This window comes from Salvelinus alpinus, chromosome 8 (assembly GCF_045679555.1).
Source record: "Salvelinus alpinus chromosome 8, SLU_Salpinus.1, whole genome shotgun sequence".
NCBI classification, from domain to species: Eukaryota; Metazoa; Chordata; class Actinopteri; order Salmoniformes; family Salmonidae; genus Salvelinus; species Salvelinus alpinus.
Window position 1 is genome coordinate 87,726,217 of NC_092093.1, and position 24,723 is coordinate 87,750,939.

The following is a 24,723-nucleotide window of genomic DNA, read 5'->3' on the forward strand; positions in this document are numbered from 1 at the left end:
TTTCGCTACGTCATTATAGGGTATAAAAAGTATCAAGTTTAGAATAAGGCCAAACTGTTCGGACCCTAAAGACGATTTCTTGAGAAGATTGAATTTCGGGATGCCTGATGGTCTCAAACACCGCAGTAGCTCGGCCACCTCACCACAGATGCGGAAGGCTGACATAAGCCATGCGGTGGATTGACACACCGCCCATGTAAAGAAAACATCAATAATTTAAAGGTGCAATGTGTAAAAAAAGCAAGTCTAAGAAGCGGTAGATCTGTTCTATGTGTGTGTTTTCTATGCTTCCCGTTCTTATGTCTTTTACTTTCGGTTTTGTACACCAGCTTGAAACAGTTGAAAATACAATATTTTTGGATATGGCAAAGATATTTCAGAGCGGTTTAGATGGTACAATGATTCTCTACACTATACTTGCTTGTTTCGTCAAAAACTGAAATTAGGCGAACTATTCACATTTTTGCAACCAGGAAATGGCGGAGCGATTCATACATAGTGCATCTGTAAAGCTGCAATATGAAACTTTTTGGGTAACCCAACCAAATTCACATAGACATGCGAGTTATACATCTGTCATTCTCATTGAAAGCACATCTAAGAAGCGGAAGATCTGTTCTGTGCGCTATTTCTATGCTTCCTATTTGTAACTGTCGTTTTTGCATCTCACTTCCAGTTTTGTATACCAGCCTCAAACAGCTGAAAATACAATATTTTTGGTTATGGAAAAAATATTTCACAGCGGTTTAGATGGTACAATGACTCTCTACACTATAAGTGTGTGTTCTGTCACAAACTGAAATTAGACCAACTATTAGACATTTTTTTTCAAAAAGGAAATCATGGAGCGATTTTGTCTGGGATGTTTTTATTATGTTACTTAGATTGACGCATGGGTTAGTCAATAGACTAAAGGAAAAGGGATAACCTATACTTGGATAATTGTACTGAGGAAAATGTTGAATCACGAGCAGGCCCTAAATTTGTAGTCCACACACTGACCAGGAGATGTCAGTCTTGAAACACGCAATCTGCCATCCTCAGCATGTGCCTCTGTCTCAATTAGTTATCGGTGATTCCTCGAATCCTATCTCCTTGCCTCCTTAACTGTATTGGAAGAGAAGATCTATGGTCTCTTCACCTATGACCTTTTCAAATGGGTTTCAGGAGGAGAGAGCACGCAAGGAATTGAGAAAAGATTAATTGAGAAAGAGCCCGTGGCTGTTTTTCATGACCAATGCTGGTACATTTTTGCTGCAGATACTAACAATAACAAAAATACTGCAGGTCAAAAGTCATCTTCCATTTCATCAAAATATGAACTTTATTTAGATACATTTTAAAAAATGGACTTGTCTACTACAGCAAGACAAAATATAACATCAGTGTGTTCACACAAACAAACAAAACGACATTAATTATTATATATGGAAACAAAAGACAAGTTTAGTTACACTGACTAGAGAAGACACCTTCTACCACATATCTATTTCATTGACTCAGAACCCTTACAGCACATGTGCATTCATGAAAGTGAAACTCACAGAATACTATGTAACAGCAATACAAATCACCAATATGAATATGCTTGTAAAATAGTTTGTATACAATATCAACATAGAAAACAGTCAGTGTTATACACATCATTGGATGTTAGTTAGTGAATGTAGCTACTACTACTAGTATTGATTCTCAGTATAGGAAGCAATTATAAGAGTAAAGGTATATCGTAATAATATAATGAGGACAATAAAGGACATGATAATAGACATCTTTGCCACCTTTATTCACAGTACTAAAGGGCAACTGCACTTCTTGATTTGGCTTCAATTTAGATTTGGTTCATTTAAGAAATGCTTAGCAGCCATGACTGAATTCAAACCTGAGTTGGTTTCAGGGTGTGGATTGATGTGTGTGTCTCGTGTGTTTGCAGGTGGGAAGAGTTAGACAAATTATTTCACCAATTACTGTAGCTTCAGCCGGTTGGTGTGCGACAGTGGCAAAAATTGGTTTGACTTTGGATAGCCTACCTCTGGGGATAGTTAGGGATCGTCAATAAATTACAATGTAAAATGGGACAATATTTTCATGTTGCACATCTTTTAGTTGTCTGAAATGCATTCAATATTTGTATATGCATTTCTACAATTTATATTTGGTTTGAGGTTAAGTCATTGAAGTTTAAAGTCATTAACTTAAAAAAAAAAATAGTCCCATGTACATTGTGTAATTTACTGATGATCCCTAATTGAGGATTGGCATTATGATGGGGTCGCATGCAGCTGTGCTCGGAATTGATGATATTTGGGTGCTGCCAGCTGTAGGCATGTGGGATGGATTCAAATAAACCCAACCCAAAGAAATAGGCCATTTTCAAAACAAGATACCTACGCAATACTATTATCATGGACCATGTTGCAATACTGCAACAGATTAGTTAGGAATTAAACATAAAATTACTCATCTGAATAATTAAGAGACCGCACTCAGAGGGTTATGGAAGCAGCGTATAGCTGCCACAAAATGATAATATTAAAATGCAATGTGCTATTGATTTATCATTATCCAATTTGCATTTCAAACACAGTTTCAGCAGCTATTCCCTTGCAAAGAAGGTAGGGTTTGATGCATACAAATACATGAGCCTGATAAATAAAAATGCACATTTATCATTTCACACCCATGTACAAAACCCAGACAAAGATATGTATATTCTCTACTAGTAGAGTAAAAGAGTACCTGCACTTCAAGTGCTTGATAAAACACTATACACTTTTTTGGTCACAATTGGGGTAGCTTTTAACAAAATATTTCCTGAACATGAACAATTATTAAAAATGTATAAAACATAATAGTGCAATCTAGCATGTGCTGTACGCATTTGGTTAAGGGACTTCCTTGTCTCTGTCCCAGCCTCAGAGACTTGTCATGTACAGTAGTTTTCCCATGATCCTCACTTCATGAAGAAAAGGGTAGATATACAGGGCCTATATTGGTACACATTTGACCTCTAAAGTCATGTTTTTCCCATTCCTGTATAAATGTACAGTACCAGTCAAAAGTTTGGACACACCTACTCATTCCAGGGTTTTTCTTTATTTTTACTACGTTCTACATCGTAGAATAATAGTGAAGACATCAAAACTATGAAATAACACATATGGAATCATGTAGTAACCCAAAAAAGTGTTAAACAAATCAAAATATACTTTATATTTTAGATTCTTCAAAGTAGCCACCCTTTGCCTTGATGACAGCTTTGCAAATTCTTGCATTCTTTCAACCTCTCCTTCTTGGTCAAATATCCCTTAACTTCTTTGGGCTAGGGGGCAGTATTTTGACATCCGGATGAAAAACGTGCCCAAAGTAAACTGTCTGCTACTCAGGATATGCATATAATTGGTAGATTTGAATAGAAAACACTCTAAAGTTTCTAAAACTGTTAAAATTATGTGTGTGAGTATAACAGAACTTATTTGGCAGGCGAAACCCAGAGGACAAACCATCCAGGATTCTTTCTTTTGAGGTGACAGTGTTTTCAATGGGTTTTCTATGTGTATCTAGATTTATAAGGCACTTGCATGCAGTTCCTATCGCTTCCACTGGATGTCAACAGTCTTTAGAAATTGGTTGATGTTTTTCTTTAGAGAAATGAAGAAGTACGGCAGTTCAGAATAAGGGTCCAGCGTAGTGCACTCTAATGTTTTGATGCGCGCTCCAGGTCACACGCTTCATGTTGTTTTTATCCAGTATTGAACACCGTTTATCCCGTCCTAAATTTTATCGATTATTTACGTTAAAAAATACCTGAAGTTGTATTAGGAGAGTTGTTTCAAATGTTTGGACAGCGTTTACAGGTAACTTATTAGATATTTTGTAGACCTGCTGGGTGAGTTGGAACCGGTGTTTTTCTGAATCAAATGTGCCAAATAAATGGACATTTCGGAAATATAACGACGGAATTAATCGAACAAAAGGACCATTTGTGATGTTTATGGGACATATTGGAGTGCCAACAGAAGAAGTTCTTCAAAGGTAAGGCATGAATTAAATCGTTATTTCTGACTTTTGTGTTGCGCCTGGAGGGTTGCAATCTGATTTTCATGTGTTGGTATGCTGGGCGCGGTCCTAAGATAATCGCATGGTTTGCGTTTGCCGTAAAGCCTTTTTGAAATCTGACACGGTGGCTAGATTAACGAGAAGTTAAGCTTTACTTTGGTGTTTTGCACTTGTGAATGTATGAAAGTGAAATATTTTTTATAATTCTTTTTGAATTTTGCGCTCTGCCATTTCACCGGATGTTGTCAAATCGATCCCGTTAATGGGAGTTGAGCCCAAAGAAGTTAAACAGCCTGGAGATGTGTTTTGGGCCATTGTCCTGTTGAAAAACAAATGATTGTCCCACTAAACACGAACCAGATGGGATGGCGTATCGCAGCATGGAATCCATGCTGGTTAAGTGTGCCTTGAATTCTAAATAAATCACTGGCAGTGTCACCAGCAAGCATCCCCACACCATCACACCTCCATGCTTCACGGTGGGAACCTTATCCTATCCTAATGAACTTATCCTCTGCAGCAGAGGTAACTCTGGTTCTTCCTTTCCTGTGGCGGTCCTCATGATAGCCAGTTTCATCATAGCGCTTGATGGTTTTTGCGACTGCACTTGAAGAAACTTTTCAAAGTTCTTGAAATGTTCCAGATTGACTGACCTTCATGTCTTAAAGTAATGATGGACTGTTGTTTCTCTTTGCTTATTTGAGATGTTCTTGCCATAATATGGACTTAGTCTTTTACCAAATAGGGCTATCTTCTGTATACCACCCCTACCTTGTCACAACACAACTGATTGGCTCAAACGCATTAAGGAGGAAAGAAATTCCACAAATTAACCTGTTAAGGACAAGGGGGTGCTGTTTTCACTTTTGGAGAAAATCGTAAGATTTTTAAACGGCCTCGTACTCAATTCTTGCTCGTACAATATGCATATTAATATTACTATTGGATAGAAAACAGTCTCTAGTTTCTAAAAACGTTTGAATTATTTCTCTAAGTGAAACAGAACTCCTTTTACAGACCATTTCCTAACCGGAACTGAGATTTCCAAAATCGAACTCTCTCTTCAGGAGCTTGTCTATAAAAGGGCATGTCACTTATGACTGTAGAAACACGTCATACGCCTTCGCCTGTGTGTAATGCGGAAGTGAGAGAAAAAATCAGTTGATTAGCTCGACCAGGGACTGAACACAACGTCTTTGACTGAGACGTGCGCACTTTTATTTATTTTCTGGGCGCGAAGTCTGACCTGTACTCGGCTCATTGAAGAACCTTTTTAAAGGTGAATATGATCTCTGGCTTTGATTTTCTTTGATACATGTCACAATATCATCTTAAAGTATGTTTTTTCAATATAGTTTAATTATATTATTGAAATTTATTCTGGACTTTAGACGTGATGCGACGCAAGAATTGGTTCAAGAACGAGAGGCTAGCAATGCTAGCTAATGTTGCTTGCTAATTCTGAGGGAAATCGTTCGTTATGGATCCAAATAAAGTCGGTTCTGAACAAAGGACCCCTTGGAGAACATTCTGATGGAAGATCCACAAAGATAAGGACCCAATTTGGGATGCTTTTTCATATATATCTGTCGAACTGTGCTATGCTACCGTTTGACTAGAAGCAATGCTGCTGTGTGCTAGCTATTGTAGTAAGCTAATATAACGATATATTGTGTTTTCGCTTCAAAAATCACTTCAAAAATCGGAAATATTGGCTCTGTTCACAAGATCTTATTCTTTCATTAGCTATCCACCATATATTGTTCTGAAATATTTTATGATGTGTAATTAGTAGTTGACGTTGGTGTCTGTATTTTCTCTGGCTACTGCCGTGCGATTTCTGACTGTAGCTGTGATGGTGGCTATGATGGTAGCAGTAATGTAAAACTGATTTATAGCTAAAATATGCACATTTTTCGAACAAAACATAGATTTATTGTGTAACATGTTATAGGACTGTCATCTGAGGGAGTTTTTTCTAGGTTATTTAGGTTGGTTCTAGGTTGGTTCTAGGTTGGTTAGGTTAGCTACTTGCATGCTACCGTTGCTGTGAAAAACTGTCTGTCTGTCTTTTGTATTTGGTGGTGAACTAACATAAATATATGTGGTGTTTTCGCTGTAAAACACTTCAACAATCGGAAATATTGTCTGTATTCACAAGATATTTGTCTTTCATTAGCTATCCACCATATATTTGTCTGAAATGATTTATGATGTGTAATTAGGTAGTTGGTGTCTGTATTTACTCTGGCTACTCCCGTGCGATTTCTGACTGTAGCTATGATGGTAGCAGTAATGTAAAACTGATTTATAGCTAAAATATGCAATTTTTTTGAACAAAACATAGATTTATTGTGTAACATGTTATAGGACTGTCATCTGAGGTAGTTTTTTCTAGGTTATTTAGGTTGGTTCTAGGTTAGTTAGGTTGGCTTGTGCATGCTAAATGCAGCCTACTTGTGCTGTGAAAAATGTCTGTCTGTCTTTTTTTATTTGGTGGTGACCTAACATAAATATATGTGGTGTTTTCTCTGTAAAACATTTAAAAAATCGGACATGTTGGCTGGATTGACAAGATGTTTATCTTTCAAATGCTGTATTGGACTTGTTAATGTGTGAAAGTTAAATATTTCATTTTTTTTTTTTGAATTTGCCGCTCTGCCTTTTCAATGGAATGTGGGAGGAGTGCCGCTAGCGGCACCTGTAGCCCCAACAGGTTAACTTTAAACAAGGAACACCTGTTAATTGAAATGCATTTCAGGTGACTAGCTCATGAAGCTGGTTGAGAGAATGCCAAGAGTGTGCTAAGCTGTCATCAAGGCAAAGGGCGGCTACTTTGAAGAATCTCAAATATATTTTCATTTGTATAACACTTTTTTGGTTACTACATTATTCCATATGTGTTATTTCATAGTTTAGTTTTGATGTCTTCACTATTATTCTACAATGTAGAAAATAGTAAAAATAAAGGAAAATCCTAGAATGAGTTGGTGTGTCCAAACTTTTGACTGGTACTGTATGTGATTTGCTTCTTACTTCATGTGCAAATCGGATACAATAAAATCCCCAAATATATACATTGCATCAGAACTGTCATAGGTACGAGGTAGGCCTAACAGTCTCGAAAAGCAAGAACAGCATCATCAGGGATCTCGTTAGAGTTCAGAAATCTACATTTTCAAAACGCAGACCATCACAAAATCAAGGTTTTAAACCACTTTATATTAAAAGTAAAGTGAGTTTTTTTGTTGCTTCAATAGAGTGATCAGGGACGTGCAACTAGTTTTCCTTCACAGAAAATACATTAGTGCAACACATTAATCAGAAAATAGCTTCATTTTCATCAGATGACAACAGAAGTGAAATGCTATTTGGCTAGCAGCCACATCATTTTCTTAGGTTTTGCTTGAAATTAATCTTACATTTTACCAGAGAAAGGTAGGCTACACCAATAAATGTACTGAAGAAAAGTAGCTACACATCAGTCAGAGCGCGGTCTTCTGATAGAATGCCCGTTCGTGAATTCTCATTGGAGTGTAGAATTGCAACTGAAGCAAAAAAGAAGCCTGATGCCGAGCAGCAATTACAAGAAGCATTTTAGATCTGCGTTTACAAAATGCAGCAAGATATTTATGGGTTTTATCTTTTTTTCCCGTGTGAAAAACGCAGAATTCTGCATTAACATGACCCCTGATCACTTTAGCCTACATCCAGTTACAGATAACTATTATTTATATTAATGGGAGAGAGATTATGTCTTAAAGGTTTAAAAGAATCTGGGCCTGTATTCATAAAGCATCTCAGAGTAGGAGTACTGATCTAGGATCAAGACCCCCCCCATTCATTATGATCTAAAAGGGGAACTGATCGTAGACCAACATTCCAACTCTGAGACGCTTTATGAATACAGGCCCTGAGGTTGGGGTAACGTATGGACATAGAGCTCTCAAATCAGTACTGCGGTGGCTCACCAGCTCTCCTTCAGTTAGACAGTCAGTCCATCCACTGAATCTGAAAATTGACACATAATAACAGACAAGGATTACTTCAGATGTACAGTACCAGTCAAAAGTTTGGACACACACACATTCAAGGGTTTTTCTTCATTTTTACTATTATATTCATTTTTTCCTCCTTAATACGTTTGAGCCAATAAGATGTGTTGTGACAAGGTAGGAGTGGTATACAGAAGATAGCCCTATTTGGTAAAAGACCAAGTCCATAATATGGCAAGAACAGCTCAAATAAGCAAAGAGAAACGACAGTCTATCATTACTTTAAGACACGACGGTCAGTCAAAATTTCAAGAACTTTGAAAGTTTCTTCAAGCGCAGTCACAAAAACCATCAAGCGCTGTGATGAAACTGGCTCTCATGAGGACCGCCACAGGAAAGGAAGAACCAGAGTTACCTCTGCTTAAGGAGGATAAGTTCATTAGAGTTACCACCCTCAGAAATTGCAGCCCAAACAAATGCAAGAGTGTGCAAAGCTGTCAAGGCAAAGGATGGCTACTTTGAAGAATCTAAAATATAAAGTATATTTTGAGTTGTTTAACACTTTTTTGGTTACTACATGATTCCATATCTGTTATTTCAGTGTTGATGTCTTCACTATTATTCTACAATGTAGAAAATAGTCAAAATAAAGAAAACCCCTGGAATGAGTAGGTGTGTCCAAACTTTTGACTGGTACTGTATATGTAATATCTAGTGATGCACCGATATCACATTTTTGGCCGATACCAATATTTTCCTTGCCAAAAAACCCCGATAGCGATATTTGACATTTTAGCGGACTTTTAAGCATTCTAGTACAGCGCACAATTGACCCAGCGTCGTCCGGGCCGTCATTGTAAATAAGAATATGTTCTTAATTAACTTGCCTAGTTAAATAAATGTTACACACACACACTGACCAAAAAGTTATTTTGTTGGCATTTACATATGTCCCCATTACCAGCAAAACATAATCAAAACCTATTTCTTTCACTTACTTGCTGTTTCGTTGTTCATTTGTTCAGTCGTTTCATTCTCAACCAGGATTTCTATGGAACGTCGTTTGGGTCTTTGCTTCTCAAAAAGATACACGTCAAATAACACCACTTGACGTGTCAAATAAGCAAGCAAGCTAACTATATAGCTAGGTGTCATCATCTACAATAACCCTAATTTATAAGACAGTTCTTATTTGATTAATGGTGGTCGGACCCATCTATGTGAAGCTAGCCACAATAAGGATTAGCCACAATAGTGGACTTTGCGGTTAGCCTTCAAAATAAAAGTAAGCATAATTCTACTATTTGTATTCATTTGCACCACTGTCAATGACAGTTTTATTTGGAAGGCAAACAGCAAATTCCACTATTGTGCATAATCATTATTGTGGCTAGCTTCACAACACATAACCCGGTCCGGTCGAGCCTCACTAGCCAGATGAAGCTAGCTGGCTGCTTATAACGTTAGCTTTGGGCAATAGGGTTAAGTAGTTGCCTAGCTATTTATTTTCATGAACTGAAGTTCAATTTCAATAGGCGAACAACAAGTGGCAACCTAGCTAATACTTACTCAAAAGGGTTCCTAAACCATTGCTAAGAATAATGAAAATGACTGCAGTTTCTACTCGTCATTGTTTTCAGGCTGGTTGTATTGGTGCTAGCTAGGTACCAAGCTAAAGCTAGCTACCCCAGAAGTTGCGGTCAAACAAATGATGCTTTATTACCAATGCGGTATTGTAAACACATCGTTCCTGGCCGGTGTTTGCTTGTTTGCAGACTTTTTTGTCCAGCTTTGACAGTGCTACTGTATCTTTTTTGACACGCAAAGATCCAAACGTTGTTCCATAGTATTACCGTGTAACTCCGGTAGGGCAACATCTGAAAAATAGCGCACTTGGTAGTGTGTACCAGTGCTCGACCAGTCGGCGAAAACCAACATCACCCATGACAGAGAACGGTTGATTGTCAAGGGCAATGAATTCCATTATCTTGGCTTTAATGGATTTCGCCTTTGAGTTGTCTCGCTGAAATTTTCTTACTCTTTCAAATGACTGCTCGACTTGTTGACTGCTCAATCCACACAGGAGACATTGTGTGGGCCAGGTTAGGAATGCTGTGTTGAACGTGTAGTGCAAAATTTGACGTGGCGTTATTACGTCATGTACCTACGTTATATAGGTATGCACGGTAGCTTTGACATCGGTTTTTAACATCGGCGTTAAACTTGATATCGGGCCGATACCGATGTTGGCATTTTTAGCTAATATCAGCCGATTCCGATATGTTCACCGATATATCGTGCATCCCTAGTAATATCATTGGTATAACTATCATTGTCTTCACGTCTATGTGAAACTATCGTGTTAAAAGACTTGTTCATTGAAGTGTTGATATTACTATCGAGGAATATTGCCTTGGCCTGGACAATCATCATGGATTCTTCTCTATTCCCACGCAGCAGACATGAGAAAAGAGGAGAGATAGTTAGCAAAGAAAAAGGGAAGGAAATGAAGGAAGAAATGTAAGGAGGGGTTGAGGGGAGAGGATGAGTACCAAGTCATGGGACTAATTCCACACTACTTGGTACAATGTACATAACTACCACATGAGTAATTCAAATACAGTTACCCTAAGTGAAATAATACAACAGTAATGCAAGTACTAGTTTTGCAGAGAAGAGCAAGGATTATACATTTCACCCCGTGTGAGGTTCAGCCTATGATACTGCTGTTACAGGACTATATCTGAGTTGTGTCAGTAAAGCTGTCACTCACTGTGGGGCGGGTCCATGTCCATTTTGGCCAATCCTACGGCAGAATTCACTTTGGGCCTTGCACCAAGCTCCCGGTTCTGGGTTTGGTTCTGATTCTGGCCCAGAGGTTTCTTCTCCTCCACCTCCTCTGGGCTATAGATGCCCTCCTCCGCCACCACCTTCTCTATCTTCTCCATAAGCTGCCGCAGCTGGGGGTGCTCCCCAAATATGTAGTTGCTGATGACAAAGTACCGCATCTTGCACTTTTCCAGCACCCACTGCAGATCCTTCCCCTCTCGCTTGATGTGCCTCTCGATGGACATGTTCCTCAGCACATCTGCCCAGGTGAACACCACGATGGTATGCCTCCACACGCGCTCCCCGAACAGAGCCAGGTGCTCCTCGATGCGGGCCCGGTCCACCTCGGTAAACATGCCCACAGGGATAACCAGCAAGAAAGCGTGAGGGCCCAGGGGCCCGCACATGGAGGCGCCCCGCACCATCTCCTGCTGGTAGACTGGTGGCGTGGACTGGGTCGAGAACCAGCCCGGCGTGTCTATTACCGTCACCTGGCGCCCCTCCACCTCAGTCTGACGCTTGACGCAGAATTCAGCCGCCCGCTCCAGGCGGAACTCCTCATGGCCCAGTATGGTGTTGCCTGTCAGGCTCTTCCCAGGCCACCTCCAGCCCAACAGCACCAGCCTCAACTCAGTTAGATGGTTGGCTTCCCGGGCTGCTGCCGCTAGCCTCTTCTCTTCCTCCTCTGGGTCAGGGGCATCTTCTCCTAGGAGTACAAACATCACAACTCATTAGCAAGGACTTTTTAGTTAATACTCTTTTAGTCCCCGTTTCTGCAATTACGTGGTGAAAAAGGAAGCTTGAAGCAACAAGCCATACCTCCACTTTAGTATGTTTATCAGTAATTACATATCAAAGCTCTTCCTCTGTATAGACAATATTGGCAACTATGTTCGTTGCTAACTAAATAGATAGACTAGTTACACTGACATGCCAATTAAGGTCACACTACTGGCAACATGTTTATAGGCTAGAAACTTTACAACTACACCGTAAGTGAACCACGCAGTTTAGCTACAGAATATTTAGTTGGTGGTGCATAATCATTTTTTATCAAGTTCAAATCCCTTATAGAATTTTTTTTTAAATAAAGCCAGCGTATAAACGAGTCATAGCCTGCCTTTCTGCATCGATATCAATGAGTTGTTAGTTACTGTATCACTTTCATTCGTTCGTGTCAACATTCAAATTTAGCCAGCTCATCTCCTGTGTGGCTATGGTTGAAACCGGATCTTGCTCTGTATCAGCCGAGTTATTCTAACGTTTGACTCATAGTGACCCGGTCTGAAGCAGTAAACCAGCTAGTAACGTGAAACTGGCAAGTGAAACGTGTCACGTTCGGCTCAGAGTTAGCTAAACTGCATAGCTAACCAAACTAGCTAGCTACTGTAGCTAACGTTATTTAGCTTACGTTAGCGATGTTGTTACTGTTAACCTTCAGTGAACTATCGATAACCTTATCTTAATACGTTTTGTTCGATGAGTTGTATCGGTTTACTTGAGACTCCGTTTGTCTTTTAGAAGACCCACCTGTTGATTGCACTTCTTTCTCCGATTCCATGTCGCTGTTTAGTTATTCCAAAGTTTAATCACAGCTAGATGAGACAGATATTTCACCGGATGTATAAATGTGAGACATCCGGTTGGCGTTTTCCTTTCACTATCAAATATGGTAGGGAGAGAATGCCCGTTTGCCGGCAGTGGGAGAAGATTGAGCTAGATGGATTTTGGCTGACATTTTCTCATCAATGAAACATTTGATCTCCATACAGTTTTCTGTTTCCAAAACTAGAATCTATAACAAACATAGTGCACTAAGTTTGGTAGACTTGACTTACCTAATTGTTTATAGAGATGACTTTGTTTAGGACGAGTGCACTAGATAGTGAGCGTTTTCCTAATGAACATCATATAGTAAGGCACAAATGGTCTTCATCCTCTTCTTGGCGGTAGCTAGCGTGTCCCAAGTAGATATCAAGCTGGCTAGCTAATTCACACAAAAAAACTTACTTGGCTTAAATAGCTAGAAATCGATTTCTTTGCAAGTTTTCCTCAATACTAGTACTCCTGTGAATCAACTTTTTTTCACGATAAGAAACACATGTCATCAATAAATACCATGTTCACTGTAAAATGGAAGGGAGGAAAATCCAATTCCCAACAGACGCTGAAAGGTATGTAATAAATAATAAAGATGCATTTGGAGTAATTATTGCATTGTGAGGCACATGTCATTGGTTCTGTAATCAGTAGAGTTCCATGACTACCCATCGAATCAATCACCAAAGCAATGTTTACTGTTAGTTAAAACATGCTAGCTACCAGTAATGAAACAAATCTTTAGCTGGGTTAAAAACAAATAGCACGAGGCTAGCTAACATTAGTTTACCAATGTGCCCTGCCATATTACATCCAAGGCCATCCCAGGGTATGCTGCACAATCAATAGAAGCCATTTGTGACACTGGGTCATTGCAAAGTAATTTATTGAGTTGTAGAGCACCTTTAAGTACCTCTTAAACGATGGTAGATGCCTGTAAAACATTGTATAGGCAACTACTTATGGTCTGTTGCCCTATGATCAGATTAAGTAAGAATACCACAAAATATAGTCTTCTATAATTATATGCATCTTAAGAAAATAGACAAAACTCAAAAGGTTGTACATCTATTAAATGCCTGTTAACATGGTGAAAAATATAGAACATATCAAAACTATGAAAGTAGAGCATTTGATCACATTGTGCATGCATCCCGTCAATAGGATAATGGTCCAAAAAAGACATCTATCAGGTTCACGAGGGCAGCCACTGAAAATGTTTCATAGGATAAATGTTTCTCTCCACTGTGATTCTCTGCCTCTAACCCTATTACAAGGGCTGAGTCACTGGCTTACTGGTGCTATTCCATGCCGTCCCTAGGAGGGGTGTGTCACTTGAGTGGGTTGAGTCATTGACGTGATCTTCCTGTCTGGGTTGGCGCCCCCCCTTGGGTTGTGCCGTGGCGGAGATCTTTGTGGGCTATACTCGGCCTTGTCTCAGGATGGTAAGTTGGTGGTTGAAGTTATCTCTCTAGTGGTGTGGGGGCTGTGCTTTGGCAAAGTGGGTGGGGTTATATCCTGCCTGTTTGTCCCTGTCCGGGGGTATCATCGGATGGGGCCACAGTGTCTCCTGACCCCTCCTGTCTCAGCCTCCAGTATTTATGCTGCAGTAGTTTATGTGTCGGGGGCTAGGGGCAGTCTGTTATATCTGGAGTACTTCTCCTGTCTTATCCGGTGTCCTGTGTGAATTTAAGTATGCTCTCTCTAATTCTCTCTCTCGGAGGACCTGAGCTCTAGGACCATGCCTCAGGACTACCTGGCATGATGACTACTTGCTGTCCCCAGTCCACCTGGCCGTGCTGCTGCTCCAGATTCAACTGTTCTGCCTGCGGCTATGGAACCCTGACCTGTTCACCCGACGTGCTACCTGTCCCAGATCTGCTGTTTTCAACTCTCTAGAGACAGCAGGAGTGGTAGAGATACTCTTAATGATCGGCTATGAAAAGCCAACTGACATTTACTCCTGAGGTGCTGACCTGTTGCACCCTCGACAACTACTGTGATTATTATTATTTGACCATGTTGGTCATTTATGAACATTTGAACATCTTGGCCATGTTCTGTTATAATCTCCACCCGGCACAGCCAGCAGGCTGGCCACCCCTCATAGCCCGGTTCCTCTCTAGGTTTCTTCCTAGGTTTTGGCCTTTCTAGGGAGTTTTTCCTAGCCACCGTGCTTCTACACCTGCATTGCTTGCTGTTTGGGGTTTTAGGCTGGGTTTCTGTACAGCACTTTGAGATATCAGCTGATGTAAGAATGGCTATATAAATACATTTGATTTGATTTCATAGGATAGGATAAAGTGTGGGTCTTTATTCTAATGTTCCATAGGACAGGATAAAGTGTGGGTCTTTATTCTAATGTTCCATAGGACAGGATAAAGTGTGGGTCTTTATGTGTAATGTTCCATAGGACAGGATAAAGTGTGGGTCTTTTTTCTATAGTATGTTCTCCGTTATTGGGGGTGTTGCTAATCAGGCAATGGTTGTTAAGGTGGTGTCTCACAGAGAGGAGTGTCAGTTTTGTTTGAAGAGGAGGAGTGTGACGTAGACCTTACACACTTTTGTAATTACTCAGGAGGAAGATGTGGCTGAGAAACATCAGGCGTAGGGACATCAGTCTGCAGAAGTCCTTTGAGGACCTGAAGAAAGGGGGTTGCGCTGTGTGCAAGGGGCACTTTGAAGAGTGTTTTATTCTGACTATTGACCATCTTTGTCAATAAAAATACATTTCAGTCATGATACTTTTCTGGAAGACACTGTCCTCCGAGGCAGTACCTACCAGATTAAATTGCATCAATCCACCCCCTCAATCTGCAACAGATGCACGGCGTAGTAGAAAAATAAGTAAGCCAACCACAAAGTTCGTAGCAATTAAAGATGCATCGTTATTGTTTTATATCAACAGGTTTAAAGTCTTGAATTGTCTATTTTTTTAAGGCGAGGACAGGGAAGCAGATGTAGGAGTTTTAGGTGAGAAAGACAGAGAGAACAAGAGAGGGAAGGAGAGCGTAGACCCAGCTCCAGCAGAGGAAGCAGCAGATGCTGAATTTAGTTCAGGTGGTCTGCAGGAGGTGGGTCTGTCAGGTGACAGAGGTGGCAGGAGGCTTGCTCACAAGCATACAGGAGGAGGCTCGGGTGACAGAAGGAGTCATCCTCAAGAGCATACTGGAAGCTCAGGTGTCAACGGAAGCAGCATGTAGGACAGGTGTCATGCAGGAGGAGACCATCATGCTGTATAATAATAATAATACACCCACAGTGATTCATTGCACACACATTGAAACAAAAATATCACAAAGTTAATCTCATACAGATGTTACTTTAATAAGAGAATACAGCTCCTGGAAAATAAGCTGTCAAAATCACAAAAAATGCAAAGTAGGCATGCCGCAAGACTAAAAGCCACCAAAACCAAGTACGTCGTCATCTTATAGAAATGGAGGACATCATTGACCAAAACCGTAGCAGTCTCTGGGCAAATACTGGCATTGTGTAAGGACTAAGAGTCCTCTTACTTAGATCTAGTGCCTTTGATTGCATCCTGGAAGGCCATGTCGAGCATGCCTAACCCCTCATAGAAAAAAATATAAAGAAATGCACCATGTATTGAATGCGAGCACAGTTTAGAAAAATAAATGGACGAAGTTAACAAACCAAAAACCATAGCACAGCGAAAACTGAAGTGTTTCACCGGATAGTACTTTTCTTTTGGTGCCTGGACTCCCCCCGTCTCACTATCCTGGTGAAGAGAACAAAAACATACAGAGAAAAGGGGAGTCATCCATTCCCTTTATCCCAGGGATCATCAGCTAGATTCAGCCGCGTGCCAATTTTTTCTTGAGGGGATGGTTCGGGGGCCGGAATGTAATTGCAAATAATTTGTAGACTGCAGAACAAATATGTTGGAATAAAATAATAATTTGAATGTTTACATTTGTGTACGATCAGGTGTCTATTATGTATGTGTAACGGATCTGAAATGGCTAGCTAGTTAGCGGGTACGCGCTACTAGCATTTCAATCAGTTACGTCACTTGCTCTGAGACTTAAGTAGGGTTTCCCCTTGCTCTGCAAGGGCCGTGGCCTTTGTGGAGCGATGGGTAACGACGCTTCGTGGGTGACTGTTGTCGATGTGTGCAGAGGGTCCCTGGTTCGCGCCCGTGTCGGGGCGAGGGGACGGTTTAAAGTTATACTGTTACATTGATGCTGTTGACCCGGATCACTGGTTGCTGTGGAAAGGGGGGTGAGTGTAACGGATCTGAAATGGCTTGCTAGTTAGCGGGTACGCGCTACTAGCATTTCAATCAGTTACGTCACTTGCTCTGAGACTTAAGTAGGGTTTCCCCTTGCTCTGCAAGGGCCGTGGCCTTTGTGGAGCGATGGGTAACGATGCTTCGTGGGCGACCGTTGTTGATGTGTGCAGAGGGTCCCTGGTTCGCGCCCGTGTCGGGGCGAGGGGACGGTTTAAAGTTATACTGTTACATATGGTAATACATTAATAGATTCTTAAATAAAAATCACTTGGAGCTGATTTCCTGGTGTTTTTCCAGTCTTTTATCTGCAACAATAAAAAATAATATTTTAAATTGCCTAAAAAAACTTTGGGGGCCAAATAAAACCACCCATGTGCCAAATTCGGCCCGCGAGTTGGGGGAACATTGCTTTGTCCTCAATGTCACTCAGAAACTAATTCCAATGTCCGCTTGGTAATGGTTCTTTTCAAAACGATTGTAAAATAATTTTGGTTCCAACACCTGGTTCTAACTCTTTTGAGGTGTAACAATATAGTACTGTAGAGTACATTAATTCATACAAACGCTGTTCGTCCGTGCTCATCCATGTTCTAGCGATTTCTAGCTGTTCAAGTAAACAAATATCTTATGTCCTGTTCTCTCAGATGTGCGGTTCTGAATGATTAGCTAGCTAAACTAGCTAGTTACTCTGATATTTTTCTGACATGTGCAGAATCGGATTTATTGCGCTACAGTTAACGTTAGCTGAGAAATATATAATAGTATATATATATATATGTATATATCGAGCTAGCTACTATTTCTCTCTTCTTGCCCATGAGAAATTATAACATGTATTAAGAGAAGAGTAACGGGTTAGCTATTAATAACCTCATTCAATTATATTTTACCAATAGTCTCCAGTATTGATTCGCAAAATGACAACTGTTAACTAGTCATCATCTAGTTTCTTGCATGTGCGGAGCAGAGCTAATTTAATGTTATTGATTTAGCTGACGTTAACTGTTAGCTAACTTAACGTTACGTTACTGTTCCTCGGCATGTTTTAACTTGCAATAGCTAGCCAAACAGTTAACGCCCACTACAAAACATTTTAATATCTAATTTATATAACATGTATAGCATTAAACTATATATATGTATACTTTTCTATCTCGGTGGCGTTATAACAGTCTGAACAACAAATAGTTACTTAAAGTTAGCTACATCAACTCAACTGAAGTCCCTCTTCTGCAAATCTCCAGTCCCGACGTCTGCATCTCATTTTGAACTTAATTTGAATATGATGACGATGTATTTTATTGACGTCACTAAGCCATCTGACTGACATCTGATAGACCAATAAACGCGACTTTGAAAAACTCATCTCGACACTTGATCCCAACTACTCGGCTCACTTGCCTCCCATTGGAAACGACAGAATGTGGTCTATTTTAGTGGAACATCTTTGGTTTAATCCACTGAAAAAGGATTTCCTGCTTGTTTGACAGGTAGCGCGGAACTTTTTAGTGTGGGTTTCCGGCAAACTAAATGCTGTGTTGCGTATTGCTGCCTTTCGCAGGTCGGAGTGCGGATTGCACAGTTTCGTCCCCTGCAAAAAAGGGGGAATGGTATAAACTTAAATTGCATCACCATCTAACCCGGTATCTATACACTATCCCCCAAAACCCACCACCCCATCCCATTGCTTTGGCCCTAAACGATCGTACACCAGGCCATCAGTCTGGGAAAATGGAACCCCTTCTCTCAAAACTTCCTGTAGATCTTCTGCACTAAAATCTCTAACACCTGTCAGTAGACAAATTTTGGAATCAAAAATTTGTCTCCTGGCACACCCAAAAATGTCTCTGCTGCTGCAACTACCACATCTATCTTCTGTGATTTCCACTCCATTAGTAAAGTGCAGTTGATCACCATGGCTATAAACGCAATAAATCCAACCTTACTAAAACTCATCCTCCCTGGCTCTCTCTCTTCAGGCTTACTCACTGGGGCCCTCCCAGTCGACTTACTTACCCTTGGGCTATACTCTACTCTCTTCACGCCTCAGCATAGGAAACTTTCTGCCCCACTTGAACTCTGGCAATCTCAATCTGTCTCCCTCTAACAGGGCACTTTGGATCCCCAGCTGCATGGGCTCCCCCACAGTTGACACACAGTGCTTTCTCTATACCAGCTGTACACTCCCTCTGACTATGCCCTCCTGCACATGTCTCATACCGTGGGATTTTCCCTTCTACACACTAAAGCAATGTGTTCGAATCTTTGGCACCTAAAGCACCGAAGCGGGTTTGGAACATACACCCTCACAGGATAGCAAATATAACCTAACCTAATCAGGTAGAAACTCTTTGTCAAAGCTCAAGACAGACAGGGTATTCTCAGTCTCGCCATTGCCACTGGGTCTCCCTCACTGATCACCCCTTTTAGTGGCACCTTCCTCCAGAGAGCAAAGCACACCACAGGTTGAGCCACGAGCCACGTGACTCGAAGCGCCCGCTTCCTCTGGAAGGCGCATACACAAAAAATCGAAACAATTCCACTTCTCAAAACTTGCATAGATTTAGCCCGTCCCAGTTTGCCCTTTACCCAGCCTGACACAATGTATGGGTCAGTCAAAAAGCAGGAATCCACGTTTTCCAAAATTCTCACTCTTACCGGTCCAAAATCATCTCTGGTAGGATTCTCAGGGCAAACACTGGAAGTTTCCTCTACACCCATTGCCGCAGGTAGGCCATCTTCATCGTGGACTGGCTCAACCTCTGAGCGCTTACCTCACCTCTGACGTCTGACTCCATTTCGAGATCATCAATCTCAACAGTATGAAAACCTATAAGTAATATTACTGGTTTGTAATGAAGAGAAGAGACGCAAAGCCAATTCCTCCTTTGGTCGCCTTTCCTTCCAGTTCTCTGCTGCCAATGACTGGAACTAACTGCAAAAATCACTGAAGCTGGAGACTCATATCTCCCTCATTAGCTTTAAGCACCAGCTGTCAGAGCAGCTCACAGATCACTGCACCTGTACATAGCCCATCTGTAAACAGCCCATCTATCTACCTCATCCCCATACTGTATTTATTTATCTTGCTCCTTTGCACTCCAGCATCTCTACTTGCACATTCATCTTCTGCACATCTACCATTCCAGTGTTTAACTTCTTTGGGACAGGGGGGCAGTATTGAGTAGCTTCGATAAAAAGGTGCCCAGAGTAAACTGCCTTCTGCTCAGTCCTAAAAGCTAGAATATGCATATAATTAGTATATTTCGATAGAAAACACTCTGAAGTTTCTAAAACTGTTAGAAAGATGTCTGTGAGTATAACAGAACTCATATGACAGGCAAAAACCTGAGAAAAAATCCAACCAGGAAGTGGGAAATCTGAGGTTAGTAGTTTTTCAACTCTTTGCCTATCCAAGATACAGTGGAGATTTGGTCATATTGCACTTCCCAAGGCTTCCACTAGATGTCAACCGTCTTTAGAACCTTGTTTGATGCTTCTACTGTGAAGGAGGGGGGAATGGGAGCTGATTGAGTCAGGTGTCTGCCAGAGTGGCATGAGCTGATCACGCACGCTCACGTGAGAGTTAGCAGCGTTCCATCGCATTTCTACAGACAAAGGAATTCTCCGGTTGAAACATTATTGAAGATTTATGTTAAAAACATCCTAAAGATTGATTCTATACTTCGTTTGACATGTTTCTACGAACTGTAATATGACTTTTCGTCTGAACTTTCACCTGGACTTGCCCGCGCCTCGTGAGTTTGGATTGTGTACCTAACGCGCAAACAAAAAAAGGAGGTATTTGAACGTAAATGATGGATTTTATCGAACAAATCAAACATTTATTGCGAAACTGGGATTCCTGGGAATGCATTCTGATGAAGATCATCAAAGGTAAGTGAATATTTATAATGCTATTTCTGACTTCTGTTGACTCCATCCTTACAAATAATCCTGATAGGTATCAGTCTGGTGTTTTCTGTAACAACTTTATAGCCTGTGTTTGTAGTGACTGCTCAGTGAAACGACCTGTCCTGACTTGTCATAGACACTTGCTAAAAAACTTTAATGAGCAAGCCTTCCTTCATGATCTGGCCTCTGTAAATTGGTATAGAATCAGCTTGATCCCCTCTGTCGTAGATGTTTGGACCTTCTTTTTTGATATTTTCAGTGGTATCGTTAATAAATATGCGCCCATAAAGAAAATGAGAATTAACAGTTACTCCGCCTCAAGATTTCTATTTGGAAAATCGCTCGGCACACACATATTCAGGCTGACTTTCTCTCGTTCAGGTAAAATTTGAAATAAGTGCACTCAGGCTATCTGGAAGGCCAACGTTAGTTACTTTAAGGAGCAGTTCTCTCTCTGTGGGTCTAACCCCGAGAAGTTCTGGAAAACGGTTAAAGACCTGGAGAATAAACCCTTCTCACAGCTGCCCATGTCCCTTAATGTTGATGATGTTGTTGTTATTGACAAGGAGCACATGGCTGAGCTCTTTATTCACCACTTTATTATGTCAGGATTCCTATTTGACTCTGCCATGCCTCCTTGCCTGTCCATCATTTCCTAATCTTCCACCACTTCTAATGTGACAATCCCCGATGCTCCTCCCTCCTTTTCCCCTGCCCCGCTACAAAGTTTCTCCCTGAAGGCGATCACTGAGTCCAAGGTGCTAAAGGAGCTCCTTAAACTTGACCCCCAAAAAACATCTGTTTCAGATGGTTTAGAGCCTTTCTTCTTTAAGGTTGCTGCCCCCATCATCGCCAAGCCTATCTCTGAACTTTTTTAACCTGTCTCTCCTCACTGGGGAGGTTCCCATTGCTTGGAAGAAACCCCCGGTGCATCCTTTATTTAAAGGGCGAGATCAAGCTGATCCTAACTGTTATAGGCCAATTTCTATTTTGATAAACAGGGTTGGGAATACTTGTCAATAATCAACTGACTGGCTTTCTTCATGTCTACAGTATTCTCTTGGGTATGCAATCTGGTTTCCACTCAGGTTATGGATGTGCCACTGCAACCTTAAAGGTCTTAAATTATGTCACCATTGCCCTTGATTCTAAGCAATGGTGTGCTGCTATTTTTATTTACTTGGCCAAAGCTTTTGATACGGTAGACCATTCCATTCTTGTGGGCCAGCTAAGGAGTATTGGTGTCTCTGAGGGGTCTTTGGCCTGGTTTGCTAACTACCTCTCTCAAAGAGTGCAGTGTATAAAGTCAGAACATCTGCTGTCTCGGCCACTGCCTGTCACCAAGGGAGTACCCCAAGGCTTGATCCTAGGCCCCACCCTCTTCTCAATTTACATCATCAACATAGCTCAAGTAGTAGGAAGCTCTCTCATCCATTTATATGCAGATGATATAGTCTTATACTAAGCTGGCCCCTCCCTGGATTTTGTGTTAAATGCTCTACAACAAAGCTTTCTTAGTGTCCAACAAGCTTTTTCTCCCCTTAACCTTGTCTGAACACCTCCAAAACAATGGTCATGTGGTTTGGTAAGAAGAATGCCCCTCTCCCCACCGGTGTGATTACTACCTTTACTACCTCTGATTGTGTAGAGCTTGAGGTAGTCACCTCATACACATATTTGGGAGTATGGCTAGACGGTACACTGTCCTTCTCTCAGCACATATCAAAACTGCAGGCTACGGTTAAATCTTGACTTGCTTTTCTCTATCGTAATCGCTCCTCTTTCACCACAGCTGCCAAACTAACCCTGATTCAGATGACCATCCTACCCTGCTAGATTACAGAGACGTAATTTATAGATCGGCAGGTAAGGGTGCTTTCGAGCGGCTAGGTGTTCTTTACCATTCGGCCATCAGATTTGCCACCAATGCTCCTTATAGGACACATCACTGCACGCTATACTCCCCTGTAAACTGGTAATCTCTGTATAAAATCAAATCAAATTTTATTAGTCACATGTGCCGAGTACAACAGGTGTAGGTAGACCTTACAGTGAAATGCTTACCCTAACCAACAATGCAGTTTCAAAAAAATACGGATAAGAATAAGAGATAAAAGTTACAAGTAATTTACTGGCAGCAGTAAAATAACAATAGCGAGACTATATACAGGGGGGTACCGATACAGAGTCAATGTGTGGGGGCACCGGTTAGTTGAGGTAGTATGTACATGTAGGTAGAGTAATTAAAGTGACTATGCATAGATGACAACAGAGAGTAGCAGTGGTGGGGAGAGGCGGGGTCAATGCAAATAGTCTGAGTAGCCATTTGACTAGATGTTCAGGAGTCTTATGGCTTGGGGGGTAGAAGCTGTTTAGAAGCCTCTTGGACCTAGACTTGGCGCTCTGGTACCGCTTGCCGTGCGGTAGCAGAGGGAACAGTCTATGACTAGGGTGGCTGGAGTCTTTGAACATTTTTAGGACTTTCACATAACTCGTCAATTTTAATCTCCAAGGATTGCACGTTTGCTAGCAGAATGGAGGGAAGTGGGGGTTTATTCGATCGCCTACGAATTCACAGTTCACTGCAGCTAGCGACTGGAATGAGCTGCAGAAAACACTCAAACTGGGCCGCTTTATCTCCATCTCTTCGCTCAAATACTCAATCATGGACACTCTTCCTGACAGTTGTGGCTGCTTCGTGTGATGTATTGTTGTCTCTACCTTCTTGCCCTTTGTGCTGTTGTCTGTGCCCAATAATGTGTGTACCATGTTTTGTGCTGATACCATGTTGTGCTGCTGCCATGCTGTGTTGCTACCATGCTGTGTTTCCATGTGTTGCTGCCATGCTATGTTGTCGTCTTAGGTCTCTCTTTATGTTGTGTTGTGGTGTCTCTCTTGTCGTGATGTGTGTTTTGTCCTACATTTTTATTTTATTTTTAATCCTAGCCCCCATCCCCGCAGGAGGCCTTTTGCCTTCTGGTACAGTAGGCCATCATTATGAATAAGAATTTGTTCTTAACTGATTTTCCTACTCAAATAAAGGTTAAAAAAAAAATATGTAATCCGTCTCAATTCTTTAGTATCTCCACATGATGGCAGTGTTTACCAAAAGTCTACGTGTTTTAGTAGCAGTATGTTTATGTTGTGTTGTTCCACCCTTTTGTCACTGAAGAGTCAAAGTAGGCTTTTCCTACGAGGTTGCAAGGGGGCAAAGAACACTGCAACAGCAACCAAGGTGGCTTCAATGAAACTAAAGCGTCCTGCTGAAGGAGACAAGGGACTGCCACAGGTACTCCTAGGCACGTATGAAGCGAGAGCTGGAGAAAGTGGTTGTGTCCCTAATGGAACTGTATTACCTATTTAGTGCACTATTGACCAGGATACTATGAAGATGTTTTTATTTCTTTATGACTAATAAAGCTTTGATTTACAACAGTTTGACGTGCTCTTAATTTGCTTAGACAATAATATCTAGATTGTTTTGTGAAGTACAGGGCTGGCAGTCTAGTCATAATCTGGACAAGGAGTTAAAAAAGTCACTTTTCTAGCACCTTTTTCTCCTACTATTAACTAATGAATCATTCATTTGGAATTCACTATTTGCATCAGGGAATTGGGAATTTAGTACTGATAGTGATTAAAGCTAACAATTTCATGCAAGCAGATCTTAGCAAGAACCAAGTTATGTCTGCCCATTGATGTAATGAACAGCTGACTTCATTAAACCCAGGTGGGACTCGAACTCACAATCCTCAACTTCGGAGGCTGATGCCTTATCCATTAGGCCACTGGATCACTGGTTCATTTAGAGAATGATATCAATAGATATTGTCAGACGGTGTTGGTTTCACAGGGAAGGGGCACTCCCTGCTACTCTGTTCACTGCCTCTGCCCTGCAACGAATGTCAAGTGGTACGACCAGTGTCGATTTTAGCATGGAAATCTCGGTGGGGCAAACACTTTTACAAAGTTTTGATGCATGCCAGCAAAGATCTGGAAGAGGGGTTCCAAGTGTCACTTTTCTAGCACCTTTTTTTGGGGGGTTTTGATTTTTATTATATTTTAAATATA

At 41.0% G+C, this 24,723-nt stretch overlaps 1 protein-coding gene and 1 long non-coding RNA gene across 5 annotated transcripts in view; both read right to left on the reverse strand.

The window, feature by feature from the left end:
- The window catches only part of LOC139583845 (GTPase IMAP family member 4-like), a 796,172-nt gene extending 783,651 nt beyond the window's left edge, over positions 1-12,521 (reverse strand). The window contains exons 1-5 of one of the 4 annotated variants that reach the window (XR_011676630.1): positions 12,414-12,521; positions 10,828-11,589; positions 10,451-10,497; positions 6,782-8,070; positions 1,296-4,893 (exon numbers count right to left, since the gene is read on the reverse strand). Coding sequence is in view for 1 of the 4 variants with exons in the window: in XM_071415392.1 (XP_071271493.1) it covers positions 8,045-8,070; positions 10,828-11,589; positions 12,414-12,444 (819 nt within the window). In the remaining 3 variants the exon portion in view is untranslated. Of the gene's footprint in view, positions 1-1,295; positions 8,071-10,450; positions 10,498-10,827; positions 11,590-12,413 lie in introns of those variants that run through there. The other 3 variants (XR_011676628.1, XR_011676629.1, XM_071415392.1) reach the window with 3 other exon arrangements.
- LOC139583847 (uncharacterized) overlaps positions 1-24,723 on the reverse strand; it is a 92,757-nt gene that overhangs the window by 46,305 nt on the left and 21,729 nt on the right. The gene's annotated exons all lie outside the window — the stretch shown is intronic.